This window comes from Buteo buteo, chromosome 21 (assembly GCF_964188355.1).
Source record: "Buteo buteo chromosome 21, bButBut1.hap1.1, whole genome shotgun sequence".
In the NCBI taxonomy this organism is placed as follows: domain Eukaryota; kingdom Metazoa; phylum Chordata; class Aves; order Accipitriformes; family Accipitridae; genus Buteo; species Buteo buteo.
In genome coordinates, this window is record NC_134191.1 from 2,158,392 (window position 1) to 2,178,124 (window position 19,733).

Below are 19,733 nucleotides of genomic sequence, written 5' to 3' on the forward strand. Positions count from 1 at the left end.
TTAGATAGAAATCATAGTTTCACAGGCCAACTACTAGGGAAGTTGCCCCCCACTGAGCACAAGGCTTACAGTCAGTATCTCAAGATTAAGTTAAGCAGTTAACGCTCCTATCGGTTTCCACAGAAACCACTCTCTAACACAGAGCACACACTGACCAAGTATCAACCAGGCAACAGCATTCAACTACTCTTTTTTTTTTTTTTTTTATAAATGAAAACATGAAATTTAGAATTCATTTAGAATTAGCCTCATTCATATACTCAAGATCACTGTTTTATGACAGTGTTTAAAACATGAAGTTTCCTAATTAGGCCAGGCAAGACTTCTTGAAAGACTTGTAAACTACTTGAATATATCTGCCTACATGGAAGCAACACTACCTACTCTCTTCACTGTTAGAAGAGTGCTTCAAGGAGTCGACCCGTTTGCTCCTCTCACAGATGATCTAAAGAATTAAATTTTAGCATAGAAGTGTTTAGTTTAGCTTGAGCATAACAATGTTTCCCACAATTTGGTAATGAGGGCTTCTTATATATTTCTGACAACAATAAAAGCAGCTGTACTACTACAGATGAATATGCAAAAGAATGGTTTTCAACAACACTTTATTGAAGCACTTCAAAATGATCACAATGATAGATGTTGCCTTTAACAGAATAAAACCTGTAATGTCATAATTAAAAGGCACTAATCCTGGCACAAAGGTCTACTTACCCACCTTCCACTGTGACGAAAATAAAAACATCGAATATTTTACTTCTCCTTTGAAAGAGTATGTGCGTACCCCCTTTGAGTGCCATTCCCTGTTTGTCATTTAAGTGACATGTAGAAGAAATTCCCCGATGTTTCACCAAGGCATACTTTAACATTCAGCATCTGTAGTCCTAAAGCAATAGACTACTACTCATTGAAGTAGACAAGTCATTCTACACTCACGTTTTGGGAATAGAAGTCCTGAAGCACATACCAGTCTCAGGCATTCACACATTACTTCCCCTTTAACACAATTCATTGCTTTGCTGTTCATGTACTCGGCAATGCACCACTCTTAGCAAAATAGCTTAAATCACCTGATTTACACCCCCCTATTTGGAATTCACACAGCGCTCTAGTCAGGGTCAGTGCAAAAGCAAGCCAGCAGGGAGCAGTGCTGGGGCATGCGACCGGGAAGAAGCGCATTTCTTTCACATTCAGTAAACACGCACAAAGCAAATCATGACATGCCATTGCACAGCCACAGTAACTATAAAATTAAACCTTAGAAAAGTTAAAAGCTTGATAATCCAGCTAAGACATACTTCAAGTTATTATAGATCCCTGCATAACATTCCTATATTAATTTAACCAGAGAGACTGTTTAAGGCATTTTCTTTGGCCTCCTTTCTTCTACCAGAAAGTGAAGATTATGCAGTTTTATATGTCAGCATCCAAAAAGGACCATCTTTCCAACCTGTTTCCATAAAGGTGCAAAGAGAAAACACAAATCGATAAGAAACTAGATTATTAGTTCCACAGATCATGAAACAGCTCCACATTTGTGCATTTTTCATGTTGCCAAGTGGTAGGACAGAATTGCTCTGTGCAACTGCTACGACACTCAGCTGTACTCAGGGTGATGATGAGTTATGCTGCACTGTAATTGCACTTGAAGAAACCACCATCCACACTAAAGTTGATAGGACATTAACACTCCAAGGAAAACTTTCACATAGCCCGGTACTGTGGGTGCACACACAGACATTTCTTCCTAGTCTAGTCTAGAGACGTGCTGCTCTACGATCAGTAAGAGCAATCGCTTGTACTGAACAAAACCACCAACAAGTATTTAGAGTTGATGGCTATTTTAAAATCATTGGGACACCATACAGTACCAATACATCATGAGGTCATAAAGGTATGACTGGTGTCTAACTTGCGTGCATATTCATGACCAAGGGTTCTCTCCGGCTCAGTATTTACCTTTTCACAAGATCCAGTTTTCTTAATATGCTAACGGTCAAGGCCTACTGCAGATACATCAGAAGAGAGTTTCAGGACTACAGCTACTGATGTTTAAGTACAATAATTTATGTTACTAAAATGCACCCCCAAAAGCAACTTTTGTTTAGAGAATGGGAAATTTAATCAGTTTCTTTTTACTGTCTAGGGTCACTACAGAGCCTGAGACAAGTAATCATCATGAGAGATTAGACTGGCCCAATAGACTTCTAGAAGCAGAACACAGCTATAACATCCAAGTTCAGCAGACAACACTGCTAATGCCTACCTTAGGCTCCACACCTTTATTGGAACAGAAAAGCTTTAACCTTGGACTTAACTGTGCCAGATGAGTAAGTAGTCTTTTCAGCCCAGGGCTGAAAGGTGGCAAGAGCAGCCTCACTTCTCTGGAAAGACTTCCTACACTTCCCTTCTGTTTCAAAATGAAGGTAGTTGGAAAGCTAATCAAGCCCTCAAACAGAAAAAGTGTAATGCTCTGCACTGGATTCAAACAGTCTCTTCAAGTTCTACATTTCTGCCCCGTGAGTAACTGAGGGCATCTCGAGCTGTGCAAGAACAGCTGTGAAAACCTAGGTGGAGTCATTTCATGAAGTAATAACAAACGTATTTTTTAGAGTATGCACATCATAGGTGGCCAGTGTAGCTTTCCTTGCTATTTACATTTAGAAGTAGAAGCTATTACTTAAATACCACATCAAGCAAACAGCTGTTGGCCAAGTTCACACCACAGCTGATTTAAGGGATTAGTACTGGTATCAGACCAACCAGGGTGACAAATCTTACAGCAGTAATACTGTTTTCAGATTTTGTATCTAGATGCATTTTGCTTTCAATGTTAACTCCAGGTAGCTTGTTTTGCACGCAGGAAACTCCCCATCAGCTGAAGAAATATGCACATGATGTTTTACTCAACAGTTCATTAGTCCTTCCCACCAGCTGAGCTACACGATGGATGCTAACTGACCAGTATTCAGGCCTAAAAACTAACCCATTACAGCTCAGTAAGTTTGAAAGCTTACATAGAGGCAGGCCACGAACAGAAGACATCCAATTTGTTACCATTACTTGGAAGATGTTGACGTATGGTCCTATACGTTAATCAGTGACCCGAGAGAAATTAATGCAACAAAGCATTTGGGAAGAACAGTCAGTGTTAACTTCAGATTAAAATCACAACAAAGATTTTGTCCAAGACCTCTGTCAACAAAAGCCTCGCTTTCCAATGAGATAAGAATCTTTATGCTTTAATTGGCAGTCAATGATCAGGCACTGCTAGATCTGACACTTCTGCTAGAAAAGCAAAGGTTTTACTCTAGGCTTGATGACAAGCAACAAGCTTGTAGACACATGCATTTTTCTCCTGAAAACAGAGCTCCAGAAGGCTGCCCATACTCAAGACCCTTCAGCTGACCAGTGCTTTTCATAAAGATAAAAAAAGCACTGAAGTCTGCTGAGACTGACTGACTAAGCTTGCTCATGTAACCTGAGAAAGCCCCAGGCGTGAAAGGTAGTTTTACAAGCATTTCACTTGAATACTTGAACCACATAATATAAAGAAGCTCAGGTATTTACCGAACCTTCTTCCCCAACTGTAATCTTGTGGGAGAGGAGACAGACATCCAAAAATGTATTTCCATGAGTTAAGCCACATCAACCCAAGTCAGTCAGTTAAGTGTCAATACAACCCTCAAAACATAAGTTTATTGAATAAAGCTGAAGAGCAGTAAACCAACATATGCATCCACCTAAATAAAAAAAATTCACGTATTTACAAAGTTCAGTAATTGTATAAGTTGTTCACATGCAGAGAGTAATGCACAGGTTAACAATTGGTAGTGTTTGGATGCCATAAACGCTGAAAGCAGTGAAGTATATAAACACCAAACACATCAAGTTTAGCTATAGGCCAGTTAACTAAACAGTGACCTGGTCCCCCACAAAGATTCACACATTCTAGTTTAGTTTCCTTATCTTAGGCACAAGCAAGTTTGCTAAATAAAAGTAACTGTAGCAGTTCCTGGTGAACTAGGGACTACAGTAGCAAGTTAATATACCCTCTCCTCTACAGCACCAGAGTATGAATTAATTGAAATCATGCTTCAGAGAACTGAAAGGGGACAAAAAGTTAAAATGCAAGTTCAGACTGAATGCAGGCAGCATGTAGTGTCTGTGCAACAGTGCGATCGTTGGTACAGAACAGTAAGGCCATGGCAGTCTAAATTAAAACTGGCTTGTCATAACTGATATGGACTAAACAGTTTCCAACCAAAGACTCCGACATAATGCAAACTACATTTAGGTGAAGAATCACACACAGTGTGAGGCAACACAAGCAGGTGCACCATGTATTTGCATACACTAGTAAGCTACACTGACATTACTGTATGAACAAACCAGTCTTAACAAGTCTGTCCCTTTAAATATACTGAAGTCATTGAGAAAGTAAAGCTACAAAAACATTACAATCTTTAGTTTATACATACTTCCCTATACTGTAGGAGCTAGTCAAGAAACAGGATCAATTCATTGGCTCTCTTGTGCTTTGACACAGTAGAACATTTCATCTTGCAACTTACAGACTTTGCACATGGTTACATCAAGAAAGCAGGCAGGTCTAGAGTTGTCACAATAGCCTAGATATTCCATAGCACCAGGTGAAACTGTGCCCAGCCATTTCATGAGCAGGAGACACTAGACGATTACATAGATATTGTGCTAAAGATCAACAACTGACTCTATACAAAAACATCAGTAATTTAAGTGTCATGCAGCTGCTCAGAATGTGTGTTCTGGTTTCAGATAGAGACCACTGGTATCTGTAGATAGAAAAATGTATTTGAACAAAGTCTGATGTTCCTAGCAATTTGTTTTCATGCTGGAATACTCCAATTTTTGAAAGCTTGACAGAACAGTCCATTCCCATCCCCCATACAAATGTTAAACAGAAGCAACAAAATGATTTTAAACAGTCGACTCTTTCCTAATTCATCATGACAATTTTCTTTTTCAAGTGACAGGATAAGCTCTCAGCTGTAGATTAGTGATGCTGATCTATGCCTTGTGCTCCCCTCTGCAAACAGCTCCCATTTCTCTGCTTACATACACACATCACATGCATTTGTGAGATAAATCGGTATCCCACAACTCACGCTTAAATGTTTTCTAACTACTGTATGTGGCATCTTACAGAATCTTAATGCTGTCAAGCATCAGCATCTTCAAGCCACTAAACACTAGAAATAAAACACTTGCTGAAAATCATATAAAAACCTGGCCCTGAAAAACCAGAACAGAGTGTACCATCATAGTTAACATGGTAGAGAGATTTTTCTTTTTAAAAAGCCCCCCCAACCCTCCCACCATAGATGGTTGTAAAATAAATATTTGTGCTGACTTTATCATGACAACTCTAGTTGTTTTGTGACAGAATAGGAATACAAGTCTTCAGCAGTGCACATGAGAAATGAACCGTGAAAAGGCAAGATTCTTGATACAGGATTTTTGGGTAGTATCTCATTATGGAGGGAAGTGGACAATTGAGATTATGGCCAACTGGTACTGGAGATTCCAAGAAGACTTCAGCTTCTTCTAGATTTTGAATGCTGAATAAGCCACTGAAGCGTGATATCTAAAGAGAGAGAGAAGAGAAGTTCCATATTCAAGTGTCTGTCTGTATTTGTGTAACTGGCATCGCTTTGGTATGCCAGTGTCCTCAAATACATGACAGGAATATCCAGCCCTTCCCCAGAGGATGGTCCAAGACAGATCGACAGAATGATTTTCTGGAATGCTTGCTGTCTGTGCTTTGGTCCTGTAACTGCTCAGCGTCCTTTAAGTAACACATAAAGGAAGTGGCCCGGGCAGCCTGGTTCCTCAGTCAGCTACACCTCTAGGAAAAAGACATCCCTTAATCTGATACTTTGGTATAGCTTACATAATTAGTTTTAGATCAACATTGCTCTATTTAGCCAGTCTGCCTCTCCTCACCTGACGAGAACAAAGTTAAGCCCTACAAAGCACCAAGCTCCTCCACGCTTGAAAGAGGGTCTCCTAAGGAAGTGAAATGCACTAGCATCATACCAGCCTGATGCTTCCAGCAGCACCTTCCCTATAGCATCAGTGATGCTCAGCTGTGCTGTGAGCCTTGTGCAGGAGACAGAATAGAAAGGAGCATCTGCTTCTCTTATCCACCATGTTTGAATCTTTAACTGATGGTAAGGTAACAGGGGCTTCTTGGATAAGAAGCCAGAAGACTTCCAAAGGCTGTTCATTTTTCCTTGGGAGAAGTTGAGTCCTTAATATAAAGCAGTTCTGGTATCCTCTATAGCCTGTTCCTGTGACCACCAGCCTGAAGTTTCCCTCATCAGTAAACTCACGTAGGCCCACCAATGAACCAGTATTAATCTCATGGCAGCACAAGAAGGCATCAGGAGAACAATGGCTACCGTTGTTAAGCAGTGTGTTTTCATTCAGTTGAGATTACTCAGTTTACTTACAATACTTGTGTCAAGTATTTGGTATTACACAGTACCATGGTTTCTGCCTCTGACCTCCAGAAATTCTAAAGCAATTGATGTCAGCACCAGAAAATTTACTGTTTGGCTGCATGGAGTAGTGACTAGCATAGGCCACAACATGAACCGCTTTGATAAGACAGCAAGGGAAGATGATTATTTCAAGGGAATGACTGTTGAGGGAAAACTTGCTGCAAGTACTTGCTAGCCTCATGAAGTGAGGCAGAACTGAAACTACCTGACATAAGTATAAAATCATTTAGGCCAAGCTAATAGTGAGACTGGTCAGCTATTTGCTGCAAACTAACTGATGAAAGGCAGCAGACTTCACAGGAGACTGACATACATTTTGATAACTACAACCCCTACAACTTCAATACCAGTCAAGCTTCCTCACTGCCATCATGAGTTATACTAAATTTAACCAGTGCACCTACATATCGTTCTTTGATTTGTTACCAGTTTCCTGAAGCCAGGAAGCTTGTGTTTAAGAAGTTACAATCCCTCAATCCATCCTCTGAGAGCTCTTCAAAATGCTTAGCATTTTAGGTTAATAGTTACCTATATTATCTTTCTCTTTGCAAGAAATTGAGTAGCAGCAGATTTCTCTGTCCTGAATAGCAGCAAGGTTCCTATGAAAGAGAGAACATTTCAACATACACTTCACTTATAACAAGGATTCTTATACTGAGAATCTAAACTGTTCCCCTTCATCTTCTCCAGGTAACTTGTTTCTGTACAATGTTTCAGCTAGCTCCTGTTGCTGGGTTTTCTACTTACAAATGCAAGCTTCTTGATCTAACAACCCTATGTACATGAATTCATTTACTGAGTTAAAGTAGCCTTTCTTAGGAAGGGTTAGACTTACATCTTTTCAATTAGCTGTTTCTCATCCAAAGCATTAGGAAGGTCTCTCTTATTTCCAAGTACTAGAACCTGAAATTCAGAGCAGAAGGAAATAGTTGCAGCTTTGCTTTAAAAACAAACAAACAAAAAACCTACCAAAACCCCCACACACACACCAAAAAAACCCCAACCAACCAAACACAAACAACAAACTTCAAGGGATTCTGACAAGCAGTCTGCACTAGGCTACTAAATCTAACAGAATGAGACATTCACTATTAAACCACATCAAGGAGGAAGATTGACCTAATCCCAGGGAAAGAGGGGGTACAAATAACCTGTTACGCACAAAAAGCAAGCATGAGAACACATCAGCTCACAAAACTGAGAATAAACCCAGCAGACTTTCAGCTGAGATTCCCCAAACTTACTCTATAATTCCGCACTACAGTCTAGTTAACCTGTACTACAGTAGACTCTAGAAGAGAGCACAAACTCATAGTGGAATACTCTAAATTACTGTTCCAATTTTTATTTTTTTTTTTTTTTTTTTTTTTTTGTGTGGGCACTGAACAAGAATAAGATCACTGAAGGATTGACTGAGGTCAACGATTTGATTTAAGGCACTAGGGGCAGGTATTGTTCATGGTTATTCTAACCAGTAAGGCTAGGCCTTATACTTCACTTAAGAATTCAAGCCAAACTTCAGTTGCTAAAGTTATGCACATTCCTGAAGCAAATTTAATACTGTGTAAGGCAATATTACTTACAGGGATTCCTTGTAACTGTGGCTTATCTAGAAGATTGTGCAGCTCATTTCGAGAGGCTTCTATTTTTTCACGATCTGCAGCATCTACCATGTAGCTTTAAAGAGAATTTAAGGTTAGGTCAGTGAGACTGAACTACTTCAGAAACAGCAGTCTTTCCTTTACACTGTCAGTTTTGAGCAGATTCAACAAGGCTTTAAATAAAGCTAGGTCTTCTGAGCAAAGAATTTGGTTCTTTTAAAAAAATTCTCTAAGATCAGAGTACATGAAAGATTCTTTCAGTTAGACAGCACTGCCACTCAGTTCAGACAGGAAGTAGTTAGTACTCTAGATCAGACACTGATAAGAAAATAACCCATCTTGAGCCCTGAACTTAAGGGTAAAAAAAGGTCAAAATGCTTGCAGTACAGTTTCAAAATTAAAATGAGTACTACCGACTCAAGCATGCACTGTTAGAAAGGCCACACACAGAAGAGAAGCAAATCTGAAGTTAAGTACAAGCTGAAGGAAGACAACACTTACACAATAGCATTAACTCCTCTGCAATATCGTTCCCACATGCTTCGGAATCGTGGTTGCCCTCCTATATCCCAAATCTTAAGGCAAGGGGAAAAAGACAGTTTAGCCATGCACTATGTTTAAACATGTCACACAAGATAAGACGAGAAATCAAAACACAGTCTTCCCTTTCTCCTTAGGCCAGCTGCAGGACCTCTCACATATTAGAGCAGAAATAATCCCTTGTACAGCTGATCAAAGCTTGCAGGCCCAAGAGCATAAGATGCAAACTAGAGCATCTTAGAGCAGATACAAGAACACACGTGTGTACCAAGTTTACACACTGTGGTATATAAGATATATTGACTTAAAACTTTGCTTTTGATGTAAGCCTTCCCTTAAGCAATATTGATGAGCAGAATTGGAGGATCTTCGGGCCCTAAACACGTGAAAATTAACTGAGATTAAAGCCAGACAGCATTATCACAACATTGCTTTAACTAGTCCATGAACCTGGAAATCATACACAGATTCTCATTTAAGAAACCCCATAAACTTAAGTGTATTCTTAAGCTATTTGACAGGTTTAGCTGAGCCTCTTCAGTTTCCTGTATTTGTCCTAATGGCGGAAGCAAAACAGAGCAAACAAATTTTAAACTAGAAGCTGAAGCCAACCTTGCATGGGTTTAAGAAGAGACAGTCAACAATGGTAACATACCTTTATTGTGACATTACCCTTCGTAACTTTTCTCATGTTGAAGCCCACAGTAGGAATCATATCTTCACTGAATTGACCTGACTGAAAAAAAAGAAAGTTAAGTTTAGTACTTATCTGATGCAGCTAGTTTACATAGTAAAATATCATAAGTTTTTTCTAACCATTTGCCTTCCAACTGAGGGCTTCATAGCCGAGAAGTCGTGGATACAATATTCATATGCATTGAAGCTTGTGTGAAGTCAGACAAGTCATTTCTTACAAGCACTTAAATAATTTTTCAAGCCTTGGGGCAATCAGGGGAGCAAAGTTACTTGGGGAGAAGTGCTTTGCATAGCCTAACAGATGGACAGCCAGGGCAAGTATAGGAAAAGAGCCATTCACCTACTTCTGCTGGAGCAAAGTTCTGTACATCAGGATCTCCTAGTTACCTGGAAGCTAGAAAAATCCAGAAGATTTTCCTCTGATGCAAGCTACTCTGTGGACAACATTTACAGTAATAAATCACTCCTGTGGAGTAAGCCTCCAACCCACAGGTATGGGTTAACTCCCTGAGGAATTTTAAGAGGCTGGAAAGTGGAAGGACTTGACAGGTCTGCTTCCTGCTAGGCTACACAGTGTCCAACTTGTTCAGCAGCGGAAGAGGCAATCAAAATGCAACTGGGGAGTATTGCAGCCCGTTTCCACCAGAAGTTCAGCATCACTTTAAGTTCTGACATAACTGCTGCAAAACAGTGTTGTATTAGAGAGGTTCTCTAGTGGCAGATGTTTTACTATCTGTTACACTTTTATCTGTAACAGCTTGAAAGCCAAGTTCACAGCTATCTCCTGTAGCTAACCCAGGAGCCATAACAAGTGTTATCAACAGTAGTACAGATTTCTCCCATGCTTCCCTGACTATTTGGCAGAAGGTGGATCTCAGCCGCAGCGGTCATTATGTATCTCACTACATCCATTATGCGTAATAGAACCAGACAATCAACCAGATTTGGAAAAAAGGCCAACTCAAATGCATTCAGTTGTTTAATTAGGGTTCGATATCATAGCAGCAGAAAGTCTGCTTCTCTCCCCTGATGTTGCACAGAGAAGCTAGCCTGAGTTAAAAGCCCTTTAGGAACTGTGAAGCAGACGTCGCATCACCCTACAGAGTTAGGTCCCAAATGCTCACAAACTGGAAGTAGTAACTAAGTCTGACTCGACATGCTTTGACCAAATGCTGTTCAGAGTTTACAACCAGAAGATGATCAGTTTGTAATACCAATGCTTTGGCATTCACTTCCATGCCTAGAAGCTCAAACTTTCTTCACTTGTTCCCCCTACCTCAAGCCCCCCAAAAAACTGTGATCTTCCACCAGCAAACAAAAGCTGCAAGCTTCACACAATACAGACTCCAGTATAATGCTGATAAACATTAGAAGTCAACTGAAAACACAGATGATAGCAGTCACATTTCAGTTTATTTGGCCAAGTCCTTCAGTTAAATGGCACATTGATCTTGCTGCTGACCTCCAAAACAGAAATACATGCAGAGCTTGGATTTGAAGCCAGCAGTCCCCTGAACAGGTGGTAATTTTTCACATTTAAGATCTGCTTTCCAGATGCATGGCTATTACAGACTAACAGTCTTTTAAAAGGAGTTTAAAAAAATAAGTAAGTCCTTGAATCCAAGGAATGCAGCTGTAAAAACAGTGACAATCTGAAAAATGGACAGCTTAAACCTCATTAGGCAGGTGTTCTGCATTCTCATTTGAAAGAAGTTTCAACTGTTTAAGCTACACAGAAAAGCACATATCAATCTCATGCAGCACTGTTTCAGAAACTACTCTAACCTTTCTGCTAACTTAGCAAGGTAGGTGCACAACCTGAATGCCTGTTCATTAGCTTGCCGTTCCTGCCCTGAAAGCCCAGTGTATGAGTTGTCCATTTCAGCCAGTTTATGTGTAGCTCAGCAGCAGATGGTTAACAGTGATTTCCATGCCTGATGCAGTTTAGTTCAGTTCATAAAGCATGCACTGCCAATCTTGCCTTTGAAGGGCCAGCTTGCCATGGTTGCTCAAGAACCACTGCATTCCTGCCTCTACAGTCACACCCTACACCCACATCTTCTAACCAAACATCTCCCAAGCAGTGCCTGAACCTCCATCTCTTTGTGCTACTTCATATTACCCCATATGCTGTCAGCTATTCCCACTCAGATACTTCCAGATTCTTCACTCAAGAGCTGTTCCTATCAATAGTTCATGCTCTCTCACTGGTCTTTTAGGATACAGATTCCTTCAGATTGGAGCAGCATCTCATTTGCCACATGTTTAATGTAATGTTGAAGAAATTACTGTGATCCGCCACAAAGAAGCTTTTACAGAATCTTCAGAAAAGCTGCTGCATCTTATAGTACTTTCCAAGTACTCTCTACCCACAGTACACATTCATGTGGCATAAAAACTTGTTCTGACTTACTTAAAAACTACACTACAGTTGCTCAGTTACAACTTCAGTTTCAGCTTTCTGTACTCTGCTCTGTAGGCAAGACAAACCAGCACTACCTGACATACTTTCTGAACTGTCAGAAACAGAAGGTGTGGGTAGCAGGTCCCTTCATCAAGCTGCCTCCAAAACACAAGCATGCCCTTTCTCTCTATAGGAAGTCTGGAGGCTGTGGATTTGAGGTGAGGCAGGCACTTTATACCTTTGAGAGGCAGACCTGACTGCAGGTTTTGAGCACATTGATCAACTCAGATATTCATTTGGAAGACCTTACTCTCATTTAAGTGCAGGTGTTCCTCTGTTTGCAGTTAGTGTACCTAAAGAAAGCTACCAGCAGTCACCCTGTCTTTTAAGACAGGTCAAAAAATGGTTAAAACAATTGTACTGGGTTTTGTTAGTAGGCAGTAATCTCCTTTGATAGGTTCTGCTATTGTATCCAACTGTCTTGGCCCAGAAACAGTTCTCTAAACCCAGAATTTAGAGGGCTTTTGTTTACTACCTCTACAGAGGAAAAAAAGCCAGGAATTCAGCTGTGTCTTTGAGTATTCATGTGCAAAAGCTACTCACACACCAGAACAAGAAGAATATGCTTTTATTAGTAGGCAGTTCGGTTTGAATCAGACTTCCCTCTGTACCCCCTAGAGCAGATTACTCAGCCCTGTCACTGTGTGTTCACGATACAATGCTTTCTCCTTCTAAAATAGGCATCAGCTTTAAAACAAGTTTGATAAGCACAGAAATATTTTCAATTCCCAATCTGAAAGTACTTGGCTGTTGTCATACATAGTAGCATTGCTCAAACACTCATCAAGGACAGCAAGAATAGTTGCTTACAAATCTAGCAATAGCATCTGTTTTCAGCACTTGTGAATATTCCAATAGGCAGACACTACTTCATCCAGGCCTCCTGGAAGATCAGCCTTGTGTACTAGAAGTGATTACGAATTAAGCCATTAGCTCTGACGTCATACAGACCATACAGCATTAACACAAACTGTTTGCTGAAGGTCACAAAATAAAGCTAACTCTAGCCCCTATGTGAAAGATAAGAAAGAGGGAGACTAAACAGACCAAATTTCAAAAACCACATGCAGAAAGAACCTGCAGGACTAGTCTTTAAGACTCCTCATTTAAGAGATGCTCCCTTTTCAATACTCCCAAGCTCCTGGAGAACCCAAGCATGTGATTTTAGTGCAACATGAACCCATTTACCTGCCTGAGTACTTAGGTTGGATAAGATTATTCAGAGGAGCAAAACTGCTTCCAGACTGAACTAAGTCCCTGCACTGTAATCTAGTTCAGGGCCAACACCTACCTCCATGAATTGGTTTGGGTTCAGCTCACCTTGTCTCTAGTATTAACACTAACTCTTGCACAGACTGTAGCATTTATGCATTTCACCCTCCATCTCGCTAGCAGATCCAAGTCTGTCACACACCAGCTAACACTAGCTTTGGTGGGTGCTCTGAAGCACCACCACACATGCCAAAGCACAGCCACATTCACAAGCACTGCTTTTTACCTGTAACACTGGCAGACTGCCTCTCTGGGTCTGCGCCCTCTCCCTCAGCCCACCAGCAGGCCAGGGGCAGCTTTGCCAGCCAGCACCCCCAGAAGTCTTCCCTCAGGAATGGGCCAGCAGCATGCCAGTTACAGGTACAGTTCACTTCCCAGAGGCTAGGATCAGAAGACTTTGGACAAGCGTTTAACTTAATATCACCTAACATTCCAGAAGCGTACAAAGGATGCAAGTTTAGTCTTTTTTAATACTTAGTCAATATTAAAACGAGCTGCTTACTACACCTACCATTTCCAGTTGTCTTGAGTCAAAAAAAACCAAAACAAAACAAACTACACTCTGGCTACTTCATCTGCCTCTCTGTAGCATTAAGCTACAGCCAGAAGACTACCAACTTCCATGGAGTTATGCTTACCAGACTGTCAGCACCAAGCCCTAAGCAGCTTGATCAAGTAATTGAGCGTAAGACTGGAATTCCTGCTTCCTGTATCTTCCTTAAAATTTCATTTCAATACATTAAAGGAACCATTAAAGGCAGAACTCAAACTGCAGCAGTAGAACTGGCGTTCCCTCTTCTTTCTTTCCAGCTAGAGCGGTAGCTCTCTCCTGCTGGCACTGGAAAGCATGCTGCTTACAATGGTCCATCCACATGGTCCTCAACCACCAATTCACAGCTACCAGTCTTTGATTCTGCAACCTGCACAAGCAGATTCTTTGTATCGACAGAAAAGGTCAGGGCAGCCTTTAGCTTGCATCTCATAAAGCTAACATGATTCATGACTGTTATAGGATAAATTTCTTCATATAGTCTTTGTTACTACACAACAAAGATTTTTATCTTTACTTGTAAAACTTCTCATCCATCTAGAAGAGATCACAAACAAGCTTAGCCAACTAGGAGACAACATCACTGGAGTATGAATTCCAGCCAGGACATTCCCAATCCACCTGAACCAGCATACTACCTTAAGCCCCACTCTTCATCACTAAATTTCTTTCTTTTCACACCAAGAAAAATGCCACATCTCTCCGAAATCTCTTCAATAAAAAAAAAAAATCAGAGTCATTTTAGCATTATATAAAGCTACCCCTACACTAAGCCTCCTCTGCAACATTCATAGCCTCAACCAACAAGTGCATCATATGTGCACAAATCAACTCTAGTTTCTGTAGTCTAGCTTCTTTCTTGAAATACTTCAGTGTTTCAGCTACTTGTGATCACATTCAGCAGCCTGAACTCTAGTTTAGAAGCTTCAGTCCTTGGGATCTAACAGTCCCTTGAAAGGCTTTATAACAGCACTTCTATGAATGATTGCTGCAGAAAGCAAAATAGCTTATTCTGACAAGAAAATGCCTTTTTATTTCCCCAACCCTGACTTCAATGGAATATTCAAAAAGACATGGACTGCTTATCATATAACTACCACTCAGCAGTGAAACAAGACCTAAAAAGGCACATTTCTCTCTAGAAGTCAGTCATGTAAGAGCTTAGGTCATTTCATGCCTCTGATAGTTATGAAAGCATATTCCTCCAGATGTTACGGCTTAAGGCTCTTCCATTGCTTAAAAGAGTGCTATACAGGAAGACCACAATGGAAAAAGTAGATTCCAATTTCAGTCACCTGTTTCAGACCACCTGGGGCAGAGCAAGCAGGACCTCAAAAAAAAGTATTAACTGGAATATGAGTCACCTCATATTAGCTTTATTACCTAATGAAGTGAGGCAATCCACTTCAAGAGACTTCTGTGATTAAGAAACACTTCGCTTAAAAATGTATCAACCTTCTCACTTAAATACTATGTGTATGAAGTGACAACATAAGCTATTTATGACCTACCTGGGTGTTTCAGAAAGCACTAGAGCAGCAGTGAAGCTCTTTAGAACAATCTTTTTCTGCACTTCTCCAGTGTGACTTCTTTAAGTCAAAGTTACTTGTAATAGTCATGAGGACAGAAGGAAGTCACAGCTCCCAACTGGCCAAAGGAATCTTTTGTTGAGAGGCGCTTCAAAAATTGCTTCTTTCTAGAAACCAAGGCCTCATTCAAAGGCTTGTCAGATATTCCAAAGTTAAAAAAAAAAACACACTAATTCAGGCTTTGACACAAATCCCAAAAAGGGATCTTATTTATCCTACACCACAAACAGAACAGGTTCAGTTTAGCTCTTAAACCTGACAACTGTATCAGGAAAGTCTGACTCCCTCCCACCCCTGCAGTTCTCCTCTCCTGCCCGCTGAGGATCAGGCTATCGAGCTTCAGTGTTCCAGTGCCAAACGCCTGGATCAAGGATCAAGCTACTGGGCTTCAAGCAAGACTTCACAATAGGAAGCACCACTCTTCCATGAAGTATTTTTTGAAACTGAACAAGTGTCCCATTATTCACCAGCATGCACTGCCCGCAGCCTGGAAGCAGAGTCAGTTTACTTGAGTCATGTTTCAGTTGCATCACATGGCTGTGGAGCTCGGTTGCCTCTTGTACCTCCCCACACCAGCATGGCTGGGACTCGCAGCTTTGACAGCAAGTCTGATGAAAGCCTGTTCACAGACACTAACTGCAGAGATGCAAACGACAGAAGATACTGCAGACTCCAGTAAATGATGGGCATTTCAAGCCCTCAGATAAGAGGCTAACAATTCAAGATGCAATACAGGGATGACATGCAGTTTCTCTGAATAAGAGCCATAGGCCATCTACATTATGGAAATTAGGACCAGGAAGAAATGATATCCTCCCTTGTGAACAAGTTTACTCACGCACACGGAAAACTTATGCTTAATATCTAATTAGAGACAGTGACTAATACAGAGCCTTAGCAAAGCAGAAGCTGCATCAGTTGTATCCAGCTATAACTAGATTTCACTGCTAAGGTTGGTTTTTAAACCTTCTAGTCAAACTAAGTTTGGTCTGATTACAAACTAAGTGCTTGTTTACACTGGAGGAATAAATATCGCCCAAACCAGCTAGCAACCTAGAAAAACACTATTCTAGAACTGGACTGTCTGCCCTTCATGGCCTTCCCACTTCAGAGATAGTCAGGTGTTGCATCAAGCCTCCTGTGTAATTGGCTTGGGTTTTATTTCTAGTTATATACGCCCGATTTGATCGGCATAGATTATATTAGAGATTTATATTAGATTAAACTCACTGTTGCCAAGAGACTGGTAACAGCCCTCTGTTAAACAGAATGTATGTAGCCTTATAAGCCATACCAAGTTCCTGGTATGTAACCCAGCTTTGAGAGCTACTCTGTAGGACTAGCATCTTGCTGTGTCATTCCTTTCATTTTAGTTTTACGGAATCCCAACGCCTGACAGCTACATCCATCGAAACCATTAACTGGCCTGCAGAAAGCAGTTACTCCTTTCTGGCACTCATTTCCAAATGCATACTCTGAATTAAAGTCAGTCAATGAAGCAACTAACAAGAAGTTAGCTCTTCATGCCATGGATGGCACTACTCCTGTAAGAAGCAATATTGTGCTGATAACTGAAGCTCAAGCTATTTTCTTTTCAAAACCAGTAATAAAAACCTGACCAAGTCCCCTCACTCTGTTTTTTGTAAAGAGTCACTAGATTCCCTCATTAAAAACTTCAGAAATGTGACTTGCTACTTCCAAACCTAAAACAGCTAACTAGGCTGTATCATTACGCATAACAGCTTCCTTATTTCACTCCGTTTTGCAAGGCTATTTGAATGACACTTATGCAGATAAATTTCTGGGTGTGATCCTAAAGTGCAGTTGAAACCTTGCAAGATTCAACCCCTAGGAAAGCAAGCTGGATACAGATGTCAGCTTTACTTAGGAGTACTTTTACCATTTGAGACAACTTAGATGGACTAAACTGATGTGCAACTACTAAAACCATTCTGTATTACTTCACATATCTGCACCACTGCTTCACAGATAACTCCCTGAAGGAGATGTGCTGCTGGTACTACACAGACAGAGCGGCAAAGCAGTACTTTGCCAAGTGCCATCACCATCCAGGACTCCAGAAGACAAAGAGCCTGCAGAGTAACCTCAGTGCCCAAAGTTGCATGAACACACCGATCAGTATCAGCTCAGCAGCCACAGACTGAGGTTGTTCAACAATTTCAGAGCTCCATTTTTAGAAATCCAAGTCCAGAAGTAGTGGCAGCCACTACTGTGTGTGAAAGAAAAGGCTTCTGGCATTCTTGGGTTAGTCTAGCAACTTTCACCTAACATTACTAGTCAGAGGAAGAGCTACTTTTTGTGAGGGCGGACCCAATTCACATCATTATCATAAAGCCCACTGAGTGCTAACATGCCCAACTACACAAGAGCTTGGCTACATTTTGACAGCTAGTCAGTGTAACAAGGATTAAGCATAGCTGCAAGAGAATGAGAGTCCTTTTCCTACCCAGTAACTTGTTCAACTGACACTTAAATAAATACGTTCATAAAAATACTGGGTAATATTAAGCCTTATAAAAAGGTGACGGTCTGCTCAATCTAAGGTTGAGGACATCAGCTTTCTCCTTCTAGGTGCGCTGGACTCAAGTCAGCCACGCTCTCTGCAAAAGCAAAAGGTACCCTGGTTTCCCATTTCAGTCTCCCTACAAGGGCTTCCAAATTCCAGCTTGTCTCTTTGAATGTTTTCTGTCACATGCATCCACAGAACAGGACACTGATGAAGCTGAACAAGCCATTGAAGCAGGCCACTCTTTATCTTGTTCAACAATGGAAAAGCATCACGTAGGAGGATTTCCACACCCTTCCTTCATCTGCTCCAAGCAGATCATCAGATAAGCAGGCCCAAGTTCAGCAGCCTGCTGCTGTTAGACTTGGAAGTTGTACTTCTCAGCGCACACCTTAAGAGAAAGCAGATTGTTTGACACAGCTTTCAGGAGTCAGAATAAGCAAAAAATCTGAGAGAACCGTGAGCGGGAAACGTTTACATCATTTACTGAGGACCACTGGAAAAAGGTCAAATGGAAGAAAGCAGCTGAAGACACATCATGCTATCTTCACATTACGCAAGCCCAGCCACGCTAGTACGCCGACGGAAACAAGCCTTCGGCACACACCGCACAGCTCTGCTCCCACACGGCTACCGGCGTCTCCACGGCCCCACCAGCGCACAAAGGTTGATGGAGGCACCCCCAGCACACGCTAATCGAGGCCGTACACGGCCGGCTCAGACGCCTCTCCGCCTCGCCCACCCAGCAAGGGCACACGTCCCTGCTTCCCACCCCCGGCAGCCCAACGGAGCAGCTCCGTCCCAGCAGCTCAGCCCAACGCGGGAGGCGGGCGAGACCCCCACCGTCTACCGGGGAAGGGGAAGAAAGGGAAGGGGGGGGGTGTGCCGAGCAAGCTGTAGCCGCGGTCTGCTGACACCAGGCCCCGGCCCCGCCTGGTCTCCAGCCCGCTCCCGCCGGGCCCGCACAGGCCGCGGTGCCCCCCCGCCAGGCCCCGCCGCGGCCTACCCCCGGCCCGGCGCGGCCCTCTCCGCTCACCGCGATGACGTTGACGAAGGTGGTCTTGCCCGAGTACTGCAGCCCCACCAGGGTGAGCTCCATCTCCTCCTTCCAGAAGAGCGAGCGGAACCAGTCCAGCAGCCGGGAGAGCAGCGCCAGCATGGTGGCGGCGGCGGCGGGGGACCGGGGTCTGGCTCTGGCTTCGGCTCCGGCGGCGGCTGCCCGACACCCGCGCGCTCCCACACGGCCCGGCTCGCCCCCGCGCCGCGGTCATATGACCGCACCAAGAGAGGCCGCCCCGCCGGCGGACCCAGCGCCGCCGCGCACCGCACCGCCCCCTGCCGGCACCCGCCGAGCTCTGCGCCCCGGGGGAGGACCGGCGGCGGCGGGAAGGCGGGGAGGAGGCGGGGCCGCGCCGCGAGGGGCGGGGCGGGGCGGGGCGTCTGCCGCCAGCCCTCGGCCTCCGCCATCTTGGGCGGGGGCGGGTGTCTGCTCACACACCCTCGGCGCCGCCATCTTGGGCGGGAGGGTGTCCAGGCCCTTCAGGGCTGCCTAATTCGACGCCCCAACTCCCTTCTGGCTCGCCGTTCTGGCTGCCGGTGGCCCCCCGGCAGCCGTGCTGCGCTCCCAGCCCTCCTCCCCGGACCCGTCCCCAGCTTCCTGCTCCGCCCGGCCTGACAGAAGTGCCCCCGGCTGCCCGCTGAGGTCCTCAGAGCCCCCCAGCAGGGTGGAGAGCGGCACCCCGCCGAGTTGAAGCTCCAGTTACAAAAGATGTGGATCGTGGGGGCTTTTCTTTGGTGCAACCTGCAATTTAACTTTAGTCTCTGGAGTCGGCCACCTGAGAGCTTCTGTTTTGTCCACTGAACCACTGAGCTGCAGCCTGCCTGCGGGCAAATCCTGGGCTTGCCGAGGACTAGGGATTAAGAAACACTAACCATAACATTTTCACGTG

The 19,733-nt window shown here is 43.0% G+C and overlaps 1 protein-coding gene across 3 annotated transcripts; it reads right to left on the bottom strand.

Annotated features, from left to right (window-relative positions):
* Positions 1-588: 588 nt before the first annotated feature.
* On the bottom strand, positions 589-19,066 carry ARL8B (ARF like GTPase 8B). 3 transcript variants are annotated; one of them, XM_075052722.1, is made up of 7 exons: positions 18,791-19,066; positions 9,342-9,422; positions 8,648-8,721; positions 8,129-8,222; positions 7,381-7,448; positions 7,074-7,144; positions 589-5,626 (listed from the first exon to the last, which is right to left on the bottom strand). In XM_075052722.1, the coding sequence occupies exons 1-7, from the start codon at positions 18,941-18,943 to the stop codon at positions 5,577-5,579; spliced, it is 591 nt and encodes a 196-aa protein (XP_074908823.1). In that variant the 5' UTR covers positions 18,944-19,066; the 3' UTR covers positions 589-5,576. The 3 variants fall into 3 exon arrangements, with proteins under 3 accessions (XP_074908823.1, XP_074908824.1, XP_074908825.1); XM_075052723.1 differs by having other exon boundaries at positions 18,821-19,063; XM_075052724.1 differs by lacking the exon at positions 18,791-19,066 and adding an exon at positions 9,503-18,316.
* Between the last annotated feature and the right edge of the window lie 667 nt (positions 19,067-19,733).